General features: G+C 53.9%; 1 protein-coding gene across 1 annotated transcript; it reads right to left on the bottom strand.

Moving 5' to 3' along the window:
• Positions 1-1,355: 1,355 nt before the first annotated feature.
• On the bottom strand, positions 1,356-21,442 carry UFD1 (ubiquitin recognition factor in ER associated degradation 1). The gene is made up of 12 exons (XM_065889862.1): positions 21,318-21,442; positions 18,660-18,792; positions 18,261-18,293; positions 15,480-15,601; positions 12,979-13,109; positions 10,932-11,004; positions 7,858-7,926; positions 7,061-7,126; positions 6,739-6,786; positions 6,042-6,130; positions 5,234-5,315; positions 1,356-2,166 (listed from the first exon to the last, which is right to left on the bottom strand). The coding sequence occupies exons 1-12, from the start codon at positions 21,318-21,320 to the stop codon at positions 2,092-2,094; spliced, it is 924 nt and encodes a 307-aa protein (XP_065745934.1). The 5' UTR covers positions 21,321-21,442; the 3' UTR covers positions 1,356-2,091.
• Between the last annotated feature and the right edge of the window lie 431 nt (positions 21,443-21,873).

Below are 21,873 nucleotides of genomic sequence, written 5' to 3'. Positions count from 1 at the left end.
GCAGGTTCTTTCCAGCAGCTTTATTTTCATAATCTCAAAGATCGGTTCATTTCGTCAGCACGCACCGGAATCAGTGTCGCCACTCCAGTCCTACGGCTGCATTTGTCCCGCCTGTGTCCCCTCGAGGGCGGGGTGACTCCCAGGTAGGAAGCGGGGGCCCACGGGCGCGGGCACAGCGCAGGCTGGCCAGAGGCGAGGAGGCTGTATGGCCTGGGGGACAGCAGGGCCCAAGGGTGGGCGTCCCGAAGTCGCGTTAGGGTCGAGGCTGTACTAAGGCAGGGAGACAACGTTTCTCCATGGGGCGATGCGCACGAGGCAATGACAGCGAAGGGGAGGAGGCTGGTGGGCCCGCAGGACCGCCCTGCGACACCCCTGCAGTGGTTCTCCAACTGCCGCCAGCCTAGCCACTGGCCCTGGGGCCCCTGCAAGGCGGGTGCTGGGCCCCCTAGGAGTGAGTCCGGGTCAAGCCAGACAGCTGCAATTTCACTAGGAGTCCTGCCACGCTGGGTCACAGACCAAGCTTGGAGAAGATGCTGCCTGAGAGGAAGGATGCAGGCCAGGGTACAGGCCTACAAGTGGCACCCCACCGTGTCACCAGAAGACCCACCAACAGGGTCCACCCCTGGCCCAAGCAGGGAGTGCTTTCCTTGTATACACTGTGGGTGTGGCTCAGGGAAGACAGAAACCAACGGCCAGCACACTACATAACATTCATCATGTAATTGAATGTGGTAGCCAATGTGATCCGCAAACAAGGCTGCCTACCCACCAAGGAGGGTGTCTACTTCTGTCAGCGACTAAGACTCCTGAAGTGGAGGACCAGGTAGGTTACAGAGTGCCCATGCCTTCCAGAACCACTTCCATTGCCATGGGTGTGGGTTTGGGCCACAGGGCCCAGCCCTGGTCATCATGATGACCTTTGGTGCTCATTCTCTGAGGACATGCAGGTGAACCCTGGGCTGGCGTCTTGCAGGGGATCATTTCCTGAGTGTAGAGGGGAGCCCTGTCCAGAGATGGAGCCCCTGCTGGGCCCGACCACCCCCACCCCAGGGGTCAGAGAGCCTCGTTTCTCCCTACGCTCCCCAGAAGCCCCCAGAGGAGCGCTTTCCTAAGGGCAGGGTGGAACGAGGGGCCCCTGCCAGCAGGGGCCCTTCCTCCTGCCCAACTGTCAATCCATGTTGGAACCTAATCAAACACTTAGAGGCAATTCAGGTTTTAGTCACTGCCTGTTTTTATTTGAAATTCTTGATTTAGAATTGTTTTCAAAGAGAGGAAAATAATTGAATTAACATGTCGAAAGAGCTCGTATTATAGAAATTGAAGACCTGAAACTAAATTAATACTAGTAAAAAAAATAAAGACAGGCCAGCAGAACTTTGGAAAATTTAATACATTAAAACTGGGAGTGGGGGGTAGGAAAGGAGAAAGAACATATCTTTAGCTTTCATTTATTCTAATAGTCACATTTGTGCTTCACCACAAAGTTGTTTTACAGTAGAACAGATTCATTAAGGAGCCAGTTATTTCCAAATGAAATCAAAGTTAGAAATGCTTTCAGGTCGAGTTTTCCTTCTGAGGAATGGTTTCTTGGGGGGAAAAAAATCAATATGGAAAATAAAAATGGAAACACCCTTCCTCAAATACTTAAATTGCAGCCAGAGTAATGGGATGACCACTATAGAGCACTTATCTGTTTAAACCACTTTTTTCCAGGTCAAAGGCAACAGCTAAGCTATGACCTGGAGAAAGAAAAGATAAATGAAAAAAAGAGAAAGACCACCACAACTTAGAGCAATTCAATCCCTTCACTGGTTTTTAGCAGGAATCAGGGAACTCTGCTCCAGCTGAGGCTGTGGGCATGCCCCAAGGGCTGAAAGCAAGGACCGTGAGTAAGGGATCTCAGAGACGGCCTCCTCTTTCCCCAAATCACGTACATAAACTGCTGTCCTGCTGTCCACTTGCAGGTGAAACCTGGTAATTCTTAGGTAACTCTAAACAGACCTAAAGTGACAGAGTGTCCCTGTCAGAGCCAGTAACTAAAAGCCAGCATGTTGCAATTATTTTATTTTCCAATCAGCCAACGGTCCCAACCTATGGCTTTCTTCCCTTTTTACGCAGAGACTGTCCTTCTCCAGAGAAAGCGACGAATCTGCCTCCAGCTTCATCCTGAGTGTGAAGAGAAAATACCATTTTCAGAAACTCCTCGGAAGTTTAATAAGAAATGCTTTATTCTGTTGACTCATGTACCATCTGCCCATTTTCCTTACTCCCACATTCATAATAAGAAATGTCTTTGAAATAGAAATGCAAGTTATAATCTACTGAATTGAAAACAAAACCACGGAATCACAACTGTCTACCATAGCCTTTTTTCTCAGGTTGAGTATATATCCTTTTGCAAAGGTATTACATTTTCAATGTAAAAAATACAAAATACACCTCCTAAAAGAAAAACCACGCCAAAGAACATTTCCAGTCACTGTTCTGTATATGCTTACATAAACTATTTTCCTACTTAATTCCCCAATCTCAAGGCAGTGCGCTGCTCTCGTTCCCTCTAATTCCATTCCGTGGACAGGCAGGTCTGCCATCAGCTGTTACTTCCAAGTCTGCAGTATTCAAGCTGCCCTGGCAGGCAACTGAATGTCTCTACATACAACTTTGATTTTCCCTAGAGGTTGAACTCCTCGTTAGAAGGCTGCTCTTATTTTTGAGGCTTTTTAAAATGGTGACTTAGCAGCTCTCACTCTACCAAACTATCCTCCCACCAGCAGAAAGACGGCTTGTTTTTCCTGAACCCTCGAAAACAGCAGGCATCTTTCCACGAGCTTTGCTGCTAGTCAGGGGAAGCGTTTGTGGAAGAGGATCCCGAGCTCCCCAGCACACCCTCCCCCCACACCCGGCCCACCGCCTAATGCAGCTGGTGTTTCCAGTGGGGCCCATACAAGGTTCACATGGTGGTGACCACGCAAAGGTGAGTCGTGGCTGAGCCAGGCAGCCTTCCCTTCCTTCAGGGCCCTCCGTCTGTCCTGCTGTCAACACCGGAGCCTGCTTTTTCTCTTGTGAACACTTCACCCGCTTGAGGAAGGTGTGTCTTCTGGGAACTTCAGTCTGTCCCACCTGGATGGGCTGCTGCCCCAGGGCTGCACATTGCTGTGGGGATGCCCTGCTTCCTGGGTCTAAGGCTTTCTGACTTCTTTTTTTTTTTTTTGGATTTTCTGACTTCTTATTCCTTCTATTCAGTGGGTATGTCTTCAGTAGCTTCCTGAGAAAGGGTGCGTGAAGAGATCTTCAGGGACTGAGAATACCTACCTCTCCTCTAATATGGCTCACTGACAGGGTGGTTGGTGTTAGATTGCTGGGACCACCGGAACAAATCACCACAAGCTGGGGGCCTGGGGAGACATTCACCTCCTCACAGCCTGGAGGCTCGGAGCCAGAGATCCAGGTGCCGGCAGTGTGGTCTCTCCTGAGGCCCCTCTCTGGGGCCTGCAGGGGCTGCCTTCTCGCTGTGTCCTCAGGCCTTTCCTCTGTGTCCATGTCTCCTCAGAGGGGAACGTGGCCCATCTTAGTGCCCTCCTTTTAACACACTTCTGTAAAGGCCTTATCTCCAAATACAAGCACATTTTGAGGTGCTGGGGTTAGGGCTTCAACACAGGAATTTGGGGGACACAATTCAGCTCATATAATTGGGCAAAGAATTCTGAGGACCCTGCTCCACTATGTCCTGGCTTGTGTCTGGCTAAGATGGTGCCATTCGTGACCCGTGGTAGAATCTCCACCTCCTGGAGACTTTAGCGTCTTTCCTTTGCCCCAATTTGGAGTTGTTTCCATCCACTGCGCTGGATGCTCAGTGGCCCCTTCTGACCTGCCAACGGGGCGTGGGCCCCTCCGTTTGGAGCAATTATTTCCCTGGTGGTTTCTGCCCCTCTGGTGTCTCTGATCTCCCATGACTGGGGCGTTGGTACTGGAAACCTGCCTCTGGCCTTCACTCTGGGGTGAGCAGGCTGGGGCCTTGCCTGGGCTCGAATGGCCAGAGAAAGCTCCTCCAGCTGCAGCCAGCCCACCCGCTGCCAGTGTGTGGGAGCCAAGTGGGGAGGGGACGCCAAGTGTGGCGGACTGTTACCGCCGTGCTGAGGGCTGTCTGGGGACTCTGTGATGCCATCCCTTCTCCTGGGGGTGAGGCCAAGTGCTCTGGGACAGATGCTCAACCTTCACCCCAGGTCCTGCCCCCTGGCTGCCCCAGCCAGCTTGGGACGGGACATGGCTTTCCGTGGTCTATCAAGTCAGGTGCCCTTGGCCTCCTGCTCCGGGGCTCCCAGAACTCTGCCTCATTGTCACCATCACCTTGTCACCTGTTCCCCAGGACAGGCAGCGTGAGCGCACCTGAAGGCCCACCTCAGTCACACATCTCTCCCTGGACATCTATTCACGGACACCCCAGCCTCCCCATCCCTGCAACAATCAAGGACGAGGGGGCCCGAGGACACAGGCCTGAGCCAGCAGACAGGCTGGGGGCAAGCAAAGGCCTGGTGGGGACCACGTCAGCTCCTGAGACTGGAAAGGTGCCAACACGGTGTCAACTTGAGGAACGTTAAAGCCAAGAGGGGCTGTGAGTCTCTGAACCACCCCCTCTTGGTCCCTGAGGCACCGAGCATCGAGAAAAGCAACCAGGAGAGCGAGGATTTTAGGTGGGGTGTTCTAGAACCACCAACAGAGTTACAGCTGCCAGCGTGGGCGGTCTAATGGCAGGCTGTGCCAGGTCTTTCGAGCAAGTTTCCAGCACCTGGGAGAAGTGCCCACAAGACGGAAGCTCCCCTCCCTGCCCCCCGGGCCGCAGGAGGCCGTTTCTGGAGTGCGGAGGCACTGAGATGGCCGTGCAGTGGCCAGGAGCTCTGCCCCTGACCTTCATGCACTCTCAGGCTCACTCCTGGGAAATGCAAACAATCACAGCAGCTGCCCCAGGAGACTGTCCTGGGGATTAAATATTTCAGTATAGAACACATGGCCTGGGGCCTGACACCCAGCAAGGGCTCAGGGAGCTGAAACCTTGCTGGTCACTACCGCAAGGGGACACCAGAGCCCTCACAGTCTCGACAGTTGGACCACTGGGGAGAGGAGGGGCCCCAGAACAGAGAAAAATATGACAGAAACACCCTCATTCAGAATGGAAAGAGTCTCCTCAGTCACCAGTAGCCAATGAAACTTGTCATGACCCATGAAACATACTCACCTCTTCAACCTTTTTGACCAGTGGACGTGAATTTCTGATGAACGTGATCTTACCAAGTTTAAATTCATAGTTGGGAATTCCTCTATAAAGAAGACAGAGCAGAAGAAATGTTAGTGTCAGGAGAAGAGACTAAAATCCATTTGTGACCATCTGGTCCGTGGCTGTACCCGCCACCCCCCAGCCTCAGGCCAGCCCACGGGTGCCCCCTAGCACCCCCCCAGGAGGGAACGGAAGGCAGCTGGGGCAGGGTCTGCAGGCTCAGGGCCTCACCATCTGTGTCCTTCAGCCTCACATGCCCCCCTGCAAGGGCTACACATGCACTGAACTCACTTCACTCCCTAAGAGGCTGCGTGCAAACCCGTTTCTGGCATTCTCCGTGTGCTCTCACATGGTCAACAGGGGACAGATCTCATCCCTGCCACACCCATGCAGGCCACCAGAGGAGGGACTCTGCTGAGAGTCCCTGGACCAAACAATACAAATACAACTAAGTGAGGCAGCTTCTGCCTCCTCCTGAGGGAAGTGGATCAGTTATTTGAAGTCACAAAGGAGGAAAATGGGCATATTACTAAGTCGGAACCAGAAAGGTCAGAAGTAGGAGAGAGATCCAATCAGGGGCCGGTGGGGCTGGACTGTGGGGGTCTTGGAGAGAAGGCTGGCAATGATGGGGGGGCACCGAAGCACTTCTGCCACGCTGTGTTCCAGCCCACCGAGGAGGGCGGCGGGGCACCCACACCCCCACAGAGCTGAGTGAGGCTGCCCCAGTGTGGGGCCTGGGTCGGGTGGAGCAGAGCCAGGGCAGACCTACCTCTTGATGTCTCCGGGCTTGATTGGGGAGGGGCTGGGCTCTACACCCTTCTTCTTCCCGTCCAGTCTATTCCCGGAGCCGGAGAAGGCCTAGACAAGCAGGCAGGGGGGCCATGAGCTAAGCCCCAAGGGTAGGAGAGAACCACCTCGGGACTGCAGCACCCACGGCCTCTGGGGGTTGCCGGGAGCTGAGGGGAGCTTCCTGGCCCAAGGACGGTGCCTCCACCTGCCTCAACCCCCGGACGTCAGCTGCCAAGGAGGGGTGACAGGTCCAGCTGGGCCCACGGCTCAGCTCTGCAGACCTGCCTCCCGGCAGTAGGTTGAGCCATGCCCACCGGCCCCTCTCCGTTTCCAGGGAGGACAGCAGTGCTGGAGCGTCAACATGCAACTGACTTTCCAACAGTGCAGGACACGGCTTAGAGAGAAAGCAAGAGTGATTACATCTGGTGAATCTACGTGAAGAGTATACGTGTCTGTTGTACTAGTTCAGCTCTCCGGTAGGCTATAAATTTTTAAAAGAAGTTGGGGCTGCCTGGCAGTTGTTGGGAGGATCCAGGAGAAAGTGGATGGAAAAGGGTGTGGAAACTGAGAAGGCGCCGGGTACACGTGTGCGGGGTCCCCCAGGCCTGCTCCCAGCTGAGGTTCCCAGGGTGTCACAGACATGGCAGGAGGACAGACAGTTGCATGGCGGCACTCACGCGGAAGCCCAGCTCCCCAGCATAGCTGCTGTGGTCAGCTTCGCCTTCCTGGAAGGGACAGAAAAACGGGGATGAGCTTCTCAGTGGGGCCCCCAGCTCCTCCCTTGGGCTCCCTCACTGCTCCTGCTGTGCCCGCACCCCAACAGCTGGTACACACTGGGCCCCGGGAGCAGGGCTGGGAGGGAAGCAGAACGTGGCTGCCTCGGTACTAGTGGAGGCCAAACACCGCCGGGAGGCCAAGACACTGGGATGCGTTCCAAAGACCAATACCGGCAGTGGGGAGCTATGCAGAGCTCGGGAGGGACGCGGAGGAGCGACTTACGGCTGCCTCCTCATGCTGGGCTTGTCTCTCCGGCTCCTTGTAGCCCAGTGGAGCATCGAAGTCCACCTGTGTCCCCAAGAAGAAAGCACGATGAGACAGGGCCACACTCAGCCTCCGTGGCTTTTCTGTTCTAAGTTGGGACAACTGTGGGTCCACGTGCAGTTGTTGGAGCCGATACAGAAGGGGCCTTGTACAGTCCGCCCATTTCCGCAATGGTCATGTTTTACAAAATCACAGCAGAACATCGGCAAAGACAACCCAGCCCTCGTCCAGACGTCCCCAGTTTACACGCACACGCGGGTTTGTGTTTTGTTCTCACAATTTGTCATCACTGCAGGTCAGTGCACCCCCTCCCCCCAACCCCCGGGTCAAGATCCTGAGCAGTTCAATTACCACAGGGACCCCTCCTGCTGCCCTTTCATAACCACACCCTCTCCCTCCAGGCAACCTCACTGCCCTGGACCCTGGCAACCACTCCTCTGAACAGACCTAGACGGAATGGAACCCTTCTGCTGGGCATCCTTCCCTGAAGACCCAGCATGCTGGGCTGTTGTGCCCACTACTCGGAGCTGAGCAACCTTCCTCAGCCTCCGAGAAGACTCAGCCCCTCGCAGGGCTGAGATGCTGATGGATCTAGCCATCTCAGAACCAGCAGCAACCCTGCCACCAATCACAAGGTCAGCGGCTTCCTCACAATGTTCCGGCACCATCTTCCTCCCCGTTCCCCCAAAGAATCCCAGGGGTTGCATGACACCTGCCCAGGGCCCCCAGCCGCCCTTCCTCCCGCGGCCACTCACGTTCATGTCACACTCGATGATGGACACAGCCCTGTCAGGCTTAGTCTCCATCACCCGCAGCTCATAGATCTGGGGAGAGAGAAATCAGTCAGTTTTGTGGCAGCACTGGGCCCATCCATCACATGTGTAGCTGCAGCCCCCTACCCGGCTCCTGCACACACACGTCATTCACCTCCACGACACCCTCCCCAGCCACACCTCTTGCTGTGGAAAAGCAGCTGTGGGTGGCTGCCTTGATGCCTGTCACTTAGCTGACCACCTCTCATAAGCGATTCAAATCAGACAAGGCAGTTATGCAGCAAATTGCAAAAGATTCAGTGTTTGCCCCAGGGAAGTTCACTTCTAAGAATTAACCCTAAATAAATAACTAGCTAAATACTGAAAGAGAAAGTGCTCTAAGAACGCCTGCTCCAGCACTGCTCGTGGCAACGTAGGCCGAAGACGCCCATCACTAAAATGGTTACATGAGTGGGGTGTATTCACGTGGGATCCCAGGCAGCCAGCATTCAGGAAAAGATGCTGAAAACCAGTTATGCTGCTGTGTGTCGAGGATGATCTCATGCATGTAAAACACACACAAAGTCAAAAGGATAGGAACTAAAGGTGGCAGAATGGACTTTTTCCTGCATTGTTTTAGGTTCTTTCTCTCTACCTAGAGTATGTCTTGCTTTTATAATGAATGGTCGGGACAGTCCCACCATTGAAAAAACTGAATATGAGGGAGATGGTCCCCCAAGTACAGTGAGAAGGCTTGATGTCCCCCGTCTGGCTTTACGTTTACTCACTAGTGACTAACAGAAATGAATGTGTGTCACTGTGTGGATGCCCCACCACCTCTCCACACAACACAGGCTGCTTCCAGTGGTTCTGCTGCCACGGACAAGGCGGCATGAATATCCGTGTCTGTGGCTCCTGGGCATGTGGTCACCTTTACCAGTCAGCGTGTTTTCAAACTGCAGGCCGCAGCTAACTAGTGAGTCATAAAACCAACTACGCTGCAAGCAGAACTAGAAAAGAAAAATACTGGAAAACAGTACAGTAGAAATACTAGGCTATGTTGCACGCAGTTAAGGCTAAGGATTTTTGTGATATTTATGGTATACTAGGTGTTGTCATGCTGTATCTAAAATAGTAATCTTAAGCTTTTACACATTCAACATGTATTTTTACTGATTTACCTTTATTGAAGTGTAGAGAACACCTGAATTCTGAATAACCCTCAAGACTTATTCTTTTCCAGTGTTTCAGGTGTCATCTTTTAAACTGCATTTATTAAACACTGTTATGGATTTAAATGGCAATATTTACCACAATTTACCTCACATTTGCTGGTTTACTGGTTCTTCCCACACCTTACTCTTTCCTTTTAGGCTAATGCTTATTCCTAAAGCACATGCTTGTGAAGTTTCACTGGTAAATAAATTCTCTCAGATTTTATCTGAATACATTTTGATTTTACCCTATTCTTTAAAGAAGGTTTGACAACAGTTACTTTCTTGCAGCCTCTGGAGCTCCTCTGCCGCGGGGGGAGGCAACGTTTGCTATTGACAGGCCTGCCATGTGCTGTTCTTCTCTAAGTGCTGGATTTTCTCTGCTCATCTCTTCACGTCTGGTGCTCGGCACCTGTAACTACCTGGCCTGGTGGACACTAAACTCCCTATAAGCGTGGGCTGTAGGCCAATTCTGGAACAACTCCACTCATCTCCTCACAGTAGTTCCGCCCTCCGTTCTCTCCCACTGGGGATTTCACTGGGCACGTTTGGTTTTCTCAGGATCTCCCAAACCTCAGCTGCTCACGTTGCTGCCGTGCTTCTCTGTGCAGACACCTAAGTTACTCCTGCAGATTCAACTTCCCCTTCGCTAATCCTTTGTTGGCTGTTGTTTAACCCTCTGACTGCTTTTCAAATAATCCTGGATATTTTGGATAGACTTTTGCTGCTTGCTAAATTTTATGATTCCACTAAAAATTTTTTTGAACATTTTTTACATAGTTATTTTATCTTTGCACCTGAAGGTCCCAATTGTGATTTCTTAAAGGCCTAAATCTGCTTTTGCTGTCTTTGCTTTGGGTGTCTGGTGGTCTTATAAGGAGTTCCTGTTTGCTGGTTCAATCTATAGCAACCCTGAGGGCTCAACGAAACTGGGGGTGCTGTTTTCAGAAAGCCTGGGATGAGGACAGCACCCACCTCTGCATCTATTTTGGCCCCTTTAAGGGCCCCAGTTTCATGTGGATGCCTTGATCCAGACCTTCCACCATGCACTGATGTGGTCATTTGCCCTCAGCACACGCCTGCTGAGTCTTCTCAGAAGGGCCCTTCAGAGCGTCTAGTCTTCCGTACTTCCAAAAGCAGAAGCCCAGACGTGCATTTCAATTCTATGTATACCTGAGTAACTCACCTTCCCTTTCAGTGCAAAAAGGTCAACGATATCTTTCATCATCAATTTTTGTTTCAGCATTTTTTACTGCCTTGATATTTTAAGAACAATGACATTAAGGCTGCCTGTAATTAATCAAGAAAACTTGGGATTCCCTGGTGGCACAGAGGTTAAGAATCTGCCTGTCAATGCAGGGGACACGAGTTTGAGCCCTGGTCCAGGAAGATCCCACATGCCGCGGAGCAACTAAGCCCATGCTCTGCAACAAGAGAAGCCACCACAATGAGCAGCAAGCACACCGCAACAAAGAGTAGCCCCTGCTCGCCGCAACTAGAGAAAGCCTGCGCCCAGCAATGAAGACCCAATGCAGTCAAAAAAAAAAAAAAAAAAAAAAAAAAGAAAAGTTTAACGTATTCAGCTAAGTTAGACAATACCTAAAACATCCCCACGAAGGTAAAGGGAACAAGATTATTAGTTTACAAAAAGATATAAAAGTGTGTTTCAAAATCCACAAAATTGAACAGTAGGATTCTTAGTATCGGATGCTTCAAACAGAAGGAAACTGTCAGAGAACACGATGGATCCCTACATGACACCGGGGAGTAACTGGCGTCTGATCCTGTGTGTGAGAGAGAGAGCGCATAGGCTCCTGTTCACAGCTGTGAGGGCCCCGGCATCTGAAAGGCTGAGACACTCACCTTCTCATTGTAGTTGATGGCAATCACATCCCCGGTGGTCAGACACGCAAAGTTTCTCAATGCGTTTTCTAACCTGCAGACACACACTGTCAAGGCAACATAGCAAGATGGAGCCCTCAAATCTGAAACAAGTTTCCACAAGGCATTTAGAGGACTGGGTCACACTGTGTAACGGACAAACATGTGCCCAGCTGGGGCTCAAAGACACGTGGCCATTACTCAGCAACGAGAAGGAAGCAGCTCTAACACACGGTAATGGGGTGAACCTCACTCTGGGGAAGAACCAGCCACAGAGCAGTGAGACCCCCGCCAAACCCCGAGAAAGGCAGATTTCTGAGGTGGGAGGCAGCCGAGGCTGTTGGGGCTGAGGGTTGGCTGAGGATGGGCATAAAGGGGCACAAAGGCCCTTCTGGGAGGACGGCCAAGCTCTGAATACACAGGGGATGCATCTGTCAAACTCGCTCAAGTGTACGTTTTACTGCATGTAAATTACACCTCAACAAGTTGATTTTAAAAATCCTATGGGAGCACAGGGGGAAAAAAAATTGAAAAACAGATAAGTCCCCTCAAAAGTCCCCCAAAGCAAAGATGTTTTCATTTACACTTTTTTTTGTTTCTATCTTCTGGGTGATAACCCATATTTAGTGGTATGTTTCAAATAAAAATATTTAATAATAAAAATTTTAAAGAAAAAGTAGCCTGTAAGCCCTTTTTATAATAGTAAATAATAATAAATTCTTAAAAACTGAGTAACCCAAATGCCCAGACAAGGGAATAATGCCTAATCAAATGGAATATTTTAATCATGTCATCCTCGTCAATTTACAGAATTGTTTTAAATACAAAGGTCAAACACAAAACATGGCTCCAGATGTGCCACTGAGACGCAGCACACCTGGGTGAGAGGCTGAGGGCAGAGGAGCCCGTGTCTACATTCACTTCTCTTTGTCAAAGGGCCTCCCAGGCTGCTGGCAGCTTCGTGAAGAGTCTGGGGTACACGCCCTCTTTGCCCCCCTGTGTGCAATGCCAGCTGCAGGGGTGCCCTTCCCTCGACTCCTCCTGGTGACCCTGAGCTGCTGGACGTGGCCCCCAGGGCCCGAGGGCGGAGCCAGCTCTGCACTGCCTGGACTCAGACCCTGAGCAGAGCCTGGCGCACTGCGTCCCATGGAAGGGGCACCCTTTCTCTGCAGTCACGAGTAACTGTGCCAAGAGACACTGTCTCTGAAAGCAACCTGGTATGTGTGTGCTCCAGCACAAGCAAAAGGACTCCATACCGGAGAACATACAAGGGGCTGCAGTGCAGAGGCCGGCAGGCCCCAGTCCCGGGCATGGGCACTGTCCACACCTGCTGTGAGCAGAGCGCCCAGTACCCTGTATGCCCAACACAGGGGGCTCGACATGCCCGTCCACAGACACGGCCAGCGGAGGCCTCCACACAGTCAAGTGGCATCTGGGACATGGCTAGCAGCAGCAGCATGTTCCTGGCTCTGGCTGGGGACAGGGTGCAGGTGGGGAGGGTGGAAGTAGCTTTTTTTAATTAAAAACAATCTGTGTTGTTCAACTGAGTTTTTTACAAGCATGCCTTTTTAATAATAAATAGGTTGAGTGACCACACACACGGGTGGCTTACATTCAGAGAACAGACAAAAAATCACTAAGACCTGATGCCTTTGCTTTCCTCTGCTGAGAGACAGAAAACGTACTAAGACAGGGCTCCCCATGCCTGAGCACAGGGGAGCTGAGAAACAGACGAGCTGCCCTCCGACCAGAACACACTGGGCTTTTTGCCAGCGTCATCGGCCACCCAGAGGAAGGGCTCCACCTGCCCTCCGGGAAGCGTCCAGAGAGAGCTCAGTATGCTCATGAGGCCCCTGAGCCATGTAGACAGGCTGGCCCCACGCCATTGTTCTCATGTCACAATGTCAATCACGACAAGTGTGTGGTCCCCAAAGCAGGCACAGACCCAACCAAGGGCTCACTGTTGCCCGCCACCAGCTGGCACAGCCCTCCCCAGCTCAGAGGAACACGTTCCACTTCAGAAGGATACACAGCCTTGGGGTTGGTGATGTCCAGGAAGTCGGGGCTCTGGGGCTGGAACTTGGAGTACGTGGCTACCTGCAGGTTGACGCTCTCTACCTGAACCAGGCCCCCCTCCTCCAGCAGCAGGTTCTGCATCATCTGGAAGGGGAAGAAGACAGGAGGCAGTAGGGGTGCGGCCGGGGCCACCACAGTGGGAACGCCTGAAGAAACCACTTGCTGGAAGGGTGCCAGGTACAGGCTCATCCACCAGCTTTAGGCCTCCCAGGGCTGGAGCATTTCCACAGGGACACCTCCCCCCACCCCCACTCCCGCAACTTCACCTGACTCCCAAGGCCCCAGGGCCAGCTGGGCTACACTGGAGGTGGGAGGATGACAGCCCCAGGCAGGCTGGCCTTGCCAGGGACAGCCCACAGCCTAGGCCTTGGGTGTCTGCTCCAGCCTAGGCCTTGGGCATCTGTGGAGCCACCCTACCAGGTAGAGGTCGGATGAGAAATGAGACAGAGAGACAAACATGGGCCCGAGGTCCTGGGGCACAGGGAGCCAGGACCTAGCAAGGACCTGAAGCTCGGGATCCGAGAAATGAGCACCCCTGCGCATCCTGGAATGTGTTTTTGCTTTTCTTATTTCAAACCTTCTTAAAAAAAACTTCAAACGTACACAGCTAGCAAGAGCCACGTGGGGAGCTCCACGCACCCACCCAGGTTCCACGGCTTTCAGGTCATAGCTGACCTCGTCCGTCCACCAGCGTCTGCTCCCTGCCCATCCACCAGGGCTGCCTGGAGTTCTGGGTGGGATGGAGCCTGCCACTCAGCTGACAGAAAGAAAGCACCTGCTCAAACACTCACTGGGGTCGGGAGACCCTCGAGCCGGCTCTGCAGCAGCAACTGGGAAATCCCAGGCACCACCTGCTCCTGGCAAGAGCTGCAAGGCCAGCCCAGGAAGAGGATGGCAGGCAGCTCCATGCTACCTAGAGAGGCTTCCCCGGGGATGGGATGTTTCCAGGCAAAAGGATCCAATTAGCTTTCTGGCCCAAAGTGGTCTGAGAGCCTGGACACGGGTCCAGCCAAACTCCAAATCTGCAGGTTGGAGGAAAAGCCTTACAGGAACAGTGTCCCCCAGTGTCCCCCCTTCTCTTTCACTAAGGACGGGCCACAGAGGGGCCTGGGGAAGCTTACACTGCCCAACACTTCAGCCACCCATGGCGCTCCACAGATAATGGGACAAGGCCTGGTGCCTGTGACGCGAGGTGCGGGCACGTGAGCAGGGAACCGGGTTGGGTCTGGGCTTTGAGGAGTGACTAAGAGTTCCCCTGTGGTCAAGGAAGCAGCACAGGACACCAGCTGGGCTTAGCACTCAGGAAGGACCCAGGCTCAGGAGGGGCAATGGCCCAGGGGAAATGGGCAAGGGCAAGGTCACCACTGCAGGAGAGGAGGAACCTTCAAACTTCTATTCATATTTAATCTCAAAATATGAGTTAAGGCCACTCCTTTAGAAGGTTAGCCATTGCTGCGGCGGGGACCCTTGGCTGTGCAGGAGAGATGGGACGCTCTTCAGAGCATCTCCCTAGCGGCAGGGAGGCTTTGGGGTGCGTTCCCAACTCTGCCCGCAGACTGAGGGGTCTCTGAGCACCCCGACATAAATGAGTATGAAGAGAAGGACATAAAGTCCCCTCTGTAGGTTTCCCAATGCTGAGCGTGCCAGAGCTGGGAGAGTGGGGGCTGGGCTGAGGGGGGAGGGAAGGAAAGAGCCAAGCCAGCCTTTGCCTGGAGACCCTCCTCCCTACACGGTCTAGAACACTGGGTTTCCGCATAAGACCGTATAAAGACAAGGGCCCTCAGGCACCTTCGAAGCACTTACAACACTGACTGTGGCCAGCTGTCACAGAAGACAGTGCTTAAGGTCAAAGGGACACGCCCAGGCCCAGGATGGAGCAGGGCAGCCGTGGGGCCCTCACACTGGGGGTGGTGGGGCCCAGGCCCCCCCAGCCCCGCCCCCACAGACTTCCGGCTGCTGCAGGCCCCACTCTACAGTGCAGGCGCGCCTGCCTCTGGACATGGATGGCATCGGACTAGCCTAAGTGCAGAGAGCCTTCATTCCCATGGCAATGAGGCTGAGTGCTTTAGACAGACTCAGGTACAGACAAGTGTCTACATGCACACGCGCGCACACACACACACACACACACACACACAGTAACAGAACTGGGCAGACAAACTACTAAAGGGGTGAGAAAACTTGTAAAAATCTAAAACTCTGTAATCAAGACCACATGAAAAATACTCCTGCTCCATGGTTTTAAAGAAAGCCTGACACAGAAAATGGCAGTTAAAAACAGCATGGCTGTGGGTTCCAGGCCACCAGGTGAGCAGCCATCCCCAGCTCCGGGCGCACCGTGTCCAAGCTGCACGTGATGTTTGCGGCGAGGCGCGTCCCTCTGCTGCGGGGGCAAGATTGTGCACAGGCGGAGGGTGTCCCTGCCACCCCACGTGGCAGCCAGGGGCCACTCACCCAGTGCGGGAGGTAGCAGATGCCCTCGTCAGCCACAAACTCCAGCACGCCACAGTGCGTCATGCGGTCCGAGTTCTTGTTGGTCAGTTTGAACAGCATGGGGTAGGTGATGTTAAGTCGGCCTGAAAAGAAGAGCAAGGCATGAGGCTCGGCTTCTTCCAGGGAGAGAAACCCTGTCCCCAGACCCTCCCCGGGGAAGTGCCTCCCTCCCCAAGCAGGCACTGGGACCTACGTGGTACTGAGTCCCTGGGTGTCTAACCACCCAGCAGACCCCGCACTCCTGCCAGACCTCAGGAACGTTCGCTGAGTCAGGAACGCAGCACCAGCTTGTACTTTTGAATGTCGGAAATCCCACTTTTAAAAAGTGACGTGTTCGTTTATTCATGAACAGTTGAAGTGCCAACCAGGTGCTGAGCAAAATCCCTCCTTCAGAGGTTTCCAGTTAGAAGACCAGAGCATGCCCAGATGCTCGTGCCGGGGAAGGGTGGGGCCGGAGGCAGCGCAGCCAGGATAGATGCTGGGGGATGTCCTCCAGGGGAGGAAGTCCAGGCAAAGAAAGCAGCCCAAGCAAAGGCATAGAGGGAGGGGAGCCAGGCTGGTTCAGGAACTGCTGGCAACCAGGCGAGACTGGGCACAGGGACCGGGTGTGCGAGCAGTTGGGGGGGAGCAGGAGGGCAGGACCGGTCAGCAGTGTGGGCTTGCAGCAGGGACCCAGTGTGTCCCCTCCCGCCAGGGGTCCTGAGGTGGGGGCCCTGAGGTGGGGGCCATGTGTGGGGTTGGAGGCCTGCTGACTCAGGAGTGCAGGGGGTGCAGAAAGGAGGGGCTGGCGCTGCAAGGCAGGAGGACCCAGGAGAGTCAGTAATCTGGGGGAGCGGTCCGGGACAGACCGACAGGACTGTGTTGCCTTGTGCCAGGCCCTTGCTCAGCCTTCACGGGACAGTGAGGTGGGTACTGTCCTCGCCCCTTTATCTATGGGGGACTAAGGCACACAGGTCTGGCAACGTGCCCCAGGATCACACAGCCCAAGAATGGCCATGCTGGGGGCCAACCTAGGCCGCTGGCCCAGGTCTGGGGCTTGACCACTGAGACCAACTTTAGCCTGTAGATTTAGGCAAACGTGGCAACAAAAGTTGACTCAGTGGCAGGAGGTACGGTAGACTCCATTTGGGATCTCCCGAAAAATTTGGAGAAGCAAATTGGATAATGAGTCTGGGTGGGAGGCTATCCCCCCATCACCAAGGGTGACTGGGATACTGGCAGTGGTGGCCAAGGGCCTGGACGCCAGGCCCTCCGTCACCAGGGCACCTCCTGGCTGTGGAGCCGTGGAGTGGACTGAGGTGGGTCAGGGTGAATGGATTGATCAGGCTCCAACCAAGGGTCCGAGAGTCTTGCCATTGGAAGAGAGCCCCATGTTCCTCAGTCCAGTAGTTTTCAAACTGCATTTTTTTGATTTAGAGAAGTGCCTTGGGGAGTCCGAGTCTTCCACACACCCTTACCTCCTCCGCCCTGAGCAGCGACCCTTTTTACAAACCAGGACTCCCCGTGAGATCTCATCTGGACAGCTCCTTCCATGACTTACGAGGTCTGCACAGCACTGAACTAAGCTCCACTGTCCCAATCCCCCAGTCTCCTCTCATACCCACATGCCAACACACCTGGTCTTAGTCCTGGGTCAGCTCCACCCATGAGGCAGACTCTCAGGGCCCTGCTCCCCGCTCTGGGACGACAGAGGGGACGACAGGGGCCTGCCTGAGGGCTGTGCCCCCCGCTCTACCCACACTCTGGCAGAGCTAAAGGCCTCCCTCTGCGGGTGCAGCCACTGCTGCCGTCAGTTAGGCCCTGCTGGCTAAGGGCCACCTCCTGCCCCTGCCTGGTGCCACAGGGCCCTGGCTGTTTACACACACACCACAGGTACCATCCAGGAGGCACTCCTGCCGCAGAGCAGTCCCCACAGATGGCGTCATGCCCCCATTTAAAGGTGAGGACACCAAGGTCCAGAAAGGCCCAGTCACTAGCCTGGAATCAGGCTGGGCAAGGTGCAGAGCCCAAGCTGGAGCCACACCAGAGCTGGCACCGGGTCCTTACCGAGCTGCCCAATGTGCACCCGACACAGAGCGTGGACCCTCCCGGCCCAGAAGCCACCACATCTCCTGCCTCAGAACCCACACCAAAAAGACCCCCAAGTCTCAAAAGGCAATGACTGTGCCCATGGTCGGGGCATCCTAGTCCGGGTGGAGTGGGGCCAGGGGTGTGAGGTCTCCGAGCTGCTCCCATGGGAGTGGGGAGTCGGGGAAAGGGGGAAAAACATGGCCAATCTCCCAACCCTGGCCCTTTCTTGCTCCTGGTAAGAGGAGGGACAGGGCAAGGGGAGCAGCTCCTGGGGAAGAGGAGTTAGAACTGTGGCTGGAGCTGAGGCAAGAGGCTTGGGGAAATGAAAGACCTGCGCGTGGCATCCTCTTGGGGGCCGCCACCATCCTTTAGGGGAAAATTTAGTGCGTCCAGCCAAGGACATCGGCTGCCCCATCAGCGTGAAGAGCACCAGTGCTCACACATTCCTTTAGTCCTAATAGGACCCGGGGTGGGGTGGGGGTGCCAGAGGAGTGGACCCAGAGCCGAGCACCCACTGGCCCTGGCCTCCCAGCCCAGCTAGCACCCTCCAGGGACAATTCCCAACCAGCCTCGCCGAAAGATGCCTCTGCCTGGGCGGCGAGGGGTCTGTGCCTGGTCCCAGTGCCCACGTTCACATCACCTCCGTTCTCAAGTCAGGTAGAAAGTACTTACTGAGTTGGTCGAGGGCTGAGGGTGGCATAATTACTGTGGAAAGAACATTTAGGAGATATTAAGAAATGAAAAATTAAAACAATAGAACAAAAGTCAAAATGCACTTCCTGTTATAGCTTAATGAAAGTATTAAACAATACCTGTGAGGCAGCCAGAATTTCATGATTGTTCACAACAAGTTTTACTAGCTATAATTTATTTGGTGAAACCAAATGGCTATCAGCCATAAATCTAATCATAATTAGGACCCCTCCCCGCACCCCTTAGCCAGGACACCTTGACAACATCTTGACGGTAACTAGCCTCCGTCACACATGCAAAATGAGAGCTGTCAAGGACTATGAGCACTGCAGGCCTAGGGCAGGAAAGGTTACGATTCAAAATAAAAACAGCACATACTCTTCCCTCCTTTCTCCACATCTGACCTGTCATTAGGCCCCGCGAGCATGGACACGGAGAAGCAGCGGTACTGCGTGGAGAAGCGGTTCTGGAAGACCCGGGGAATCGGGTGGTCAAACATGTTGAAGGAGAACTGGAAGGAGGGAAGAGATGCTGCAGTTAACACAGAACGAAGGCACGTTTCTTCTGTCAACAGCTAGAGTGGGTCAGGGTGTCAACGCTCAAGAGCAAGACAAACCTGCACCCAGTGAGCACCTCCTGGGAGCAGGACGCACCTCACAGCGGCTTCTGCCAGCTGGCGCGTCCAGTCTGTCCCGGCAACCTCTTCCCCACCATTTTCAGACGGTGCATCTTACTAAAGTATAAAACTGCCCCCAGCAAGCCTGTCCTTCACCTCTTTCACTCCCCGCCCCCCATCCCCCAGGCCTCCCGTCCCCCAGGTCTCCTATGACGGCCACGATCCTGCCGGGCTGCTCCCTTAGCCTGGACCACTTTTCCTCTCCTCACCCCGTTTAGGAGTGCCACTATCTGCCAGGTTCTGGTCTCCAAGCACCAGGTAAACATCACCAACAAAAGAGCTACAACCTCTGCCCCGGCAGAGCTGACATTCAAGACAAGGGAAACAAGAACAGAAAACCATCTGTGTGTCAGTATTCTGAGCACAAGAGAGGGTAAAGGACCAAGAGCTCCTGGGAACGCTGTTTTAAGTGGGTGGTCAGGAAGCACTTCTCTGCAGAGACCTGAAGCCAGGAAAGGGAGCAGGCAGAAAACAGTGATAAGAGCAGGTGCACAGGTCTGCACCCCTCCCCCTTCCCCTGGCTTCCAGGACCACCCTTTACTTGCTCTGGGAACCTTCCCTGCTCTGCCCAGGGCCAGGGCTAGCACCTCTCCAAAGTGCTCTCACGTGGCGCCACACCATGGCACTCCCTCCATGCCTTTCATAAGTAAAGCCTAGACATGGTGCCATCACAAAAGTAAGATCCCAGCTCTTACATTGTAGATTATGATGAGGCTCAGAACACATGCTGCCAACAATCTAGGGTCTTCCCAAAGCACTGCAACTACTGTGACGTGTCAAAAAGAAAGGATATAAAATTGCACAATAGGATATATACCCAAAAGAATTGGAAGTAGGGTCTTGAAGGTATATTTGTACACCCAGGTTCACAGCAGCGCTCTTCACAATAGCCAAGAGTTGGAAACTACCCAAATGCCCATCAACAAATGAGTGAATAAAGAAAATGTCCATCCATACAATGAAATATTGTTCAGCCCTAAAAAGGAAGGAAATTCCAACACATGCTACAACGGTGATGAACTCAGTGGAATAATAACTCAGGACATAATGCTCAGTGAAATAAGACAGACACAGAAGAACAAACACTGTAGGATTCCACTTATATGAGGTACTTAGAGTAACTAGTCAAGTTCAAAGACAAAAAGAATGGTGGTTGCCAGGGGCTAGGGGGAGGGGGAATTGTTTAATGGGAAGAGAGTTTCAGTTTTTCAAGACCAAAAAGTTCCGGACATCCATTACACAACAACGTGAATATACTTAACACCACTAAACTGTACACTTATAAATGCTAAATTTATGGTACATGTTTTTTTACAAGCTAAAAAACTTTTAAACAGACGAGTATTTCCTGACTTGATTCTAACTGTTCACTAAGTAGAGGAAAAATCAGGTACTGATGAGACAGTTTACTAGCAATTCCAAAATCAGCAAGCTGAGCCAGCTGTCTTCCACAGATGCAGATGCAGCTCCTGCTTAAACTCTCCAATGGTTCTCCACTCCCTGGAGCGCCAGCAAAGTAGTTTTCACACCCGTGCCTCTCCTTTTAACCAGAATTCTGTTCGACAAAATCTTGGCCAGAAGCAGCGTTCTGGACGAAAAGAAGGGAGAGGAGTAGGGGCCTCCTCACTACATCCCCCCCATCTAAGCCCTGTCTTCTCTTTGCAACACGAAAGAGGGAAATGGACACAAAGTACTGAACACCGGGTGCCAACCTGCCCCGCATCCACCCACGGACCTGACCTCCCGCCCCGGTCCCACTTCCCTCTACAGCCCCGGCGCCAGCACACTGCCCGGCGCACGGCTGGTGTTCAGCTGTTAGGTGGCTAAACCTGAGGAGAGAGAGGGGACCCGACACTGACACACTAAGGATAAACTCGCATGCGATAAACCCGTGATACCGGCAGCGCCCGGCGCGGTGCTGACACAGCTCTGCAGGCATACCCGGCTTCAAGTCCCCACTGCCCGCGTTCGTGGCCTACACTACGCGCCTCCCTAAACCTCGTGGTTCTCGCGCCGACGCGGCGGCCACCACCCTCCCTCCAGGGGCGCCGCCGGGGCCCAAAGTATGAGCGGTCTTGGGGCCGCGGTGCCCAGGACGGCGGGGCAGGGCCGCAGGCCGGCAGGACCGAGCTCGCGGGACTGGCCCGTGAGCTCTCCTCTCCCCGCTACAGCCCCCCAGCCGATCCGGGGCTTGTTCGCGGGAAGCCATCTCGGGTCTACACAAGCAAAACTGCGTTCAGTCCCGAGCGGCGGCGGGCTCAGGCCGGTGACTCGGCACCTCTGCGGCCGCCACGTCCGTCCGCCCGGCCCCGACCCCGGCCCCGGCCCGCCCTGCCCGCCCTGCTCGCCCGGCCGCTCACCATGGTGGACGCCTCCGCCTCGTAGATGCGCTTCGTCAGGGAACGTTACGGTGGGAGCCGCCACCGCCTCCTCACAGCAGCCGCCGCCGCCGCCGCCTCGCGCGGACGCCCGGAGCCCACCGGAAGTCCGGACCTGCACTTCCGGGAGGGAGCGCGAGTGCAGGCTGCTGCGAATGAAAGCCAGGCAAAGGCGCGAAGGTCCAAAATTCCCGGAGAGTGAGCGCTCAGATACCCCTTCCTAACGTGTGCACTCTAGAGCACCTTACGTGATTATTTTAAATTACAGTTTGATAGTGTCCCCCTCCTGACGAATTTGGTGCGGCCCACTCCCCTTACTGCCTACACTACCCAGAAGGCACGCAGACCTTCCTGCCTCTGCTGCGGCCATCGAGGACTCGGGCGGAAGTAAGCCACACTTCCGCCCTTGAACTAGGCCGAGAGCCCATTGAAATCCTAAACTGACGCCCTTGTCTGACGTATACATGAATTTAATTTGTGGCGAGAAGGTTTCTTTTCCCTACAGGTCCCAGTTGGGGGGAGTAGTCTTCTCTTCCCA

The sequence above is a fragment of the Phocoena phocoena genome, chromosome 13 (assembly GCF_963924675.1).
Source record: "Phocoena phocoena chromosome 13, mPhoPho1.1, whole genome shotgun sequence".
Classification (NCBI taxonomy): Eukaryota; Metazoa; Chordata; class Mammalia; order Artiodactyla; family Phocoenidae; genus Phocoena; species Phocoena phocoena.
This window is presented reverse-complemented; position numbering and strand designations above follow the sequence as displayed.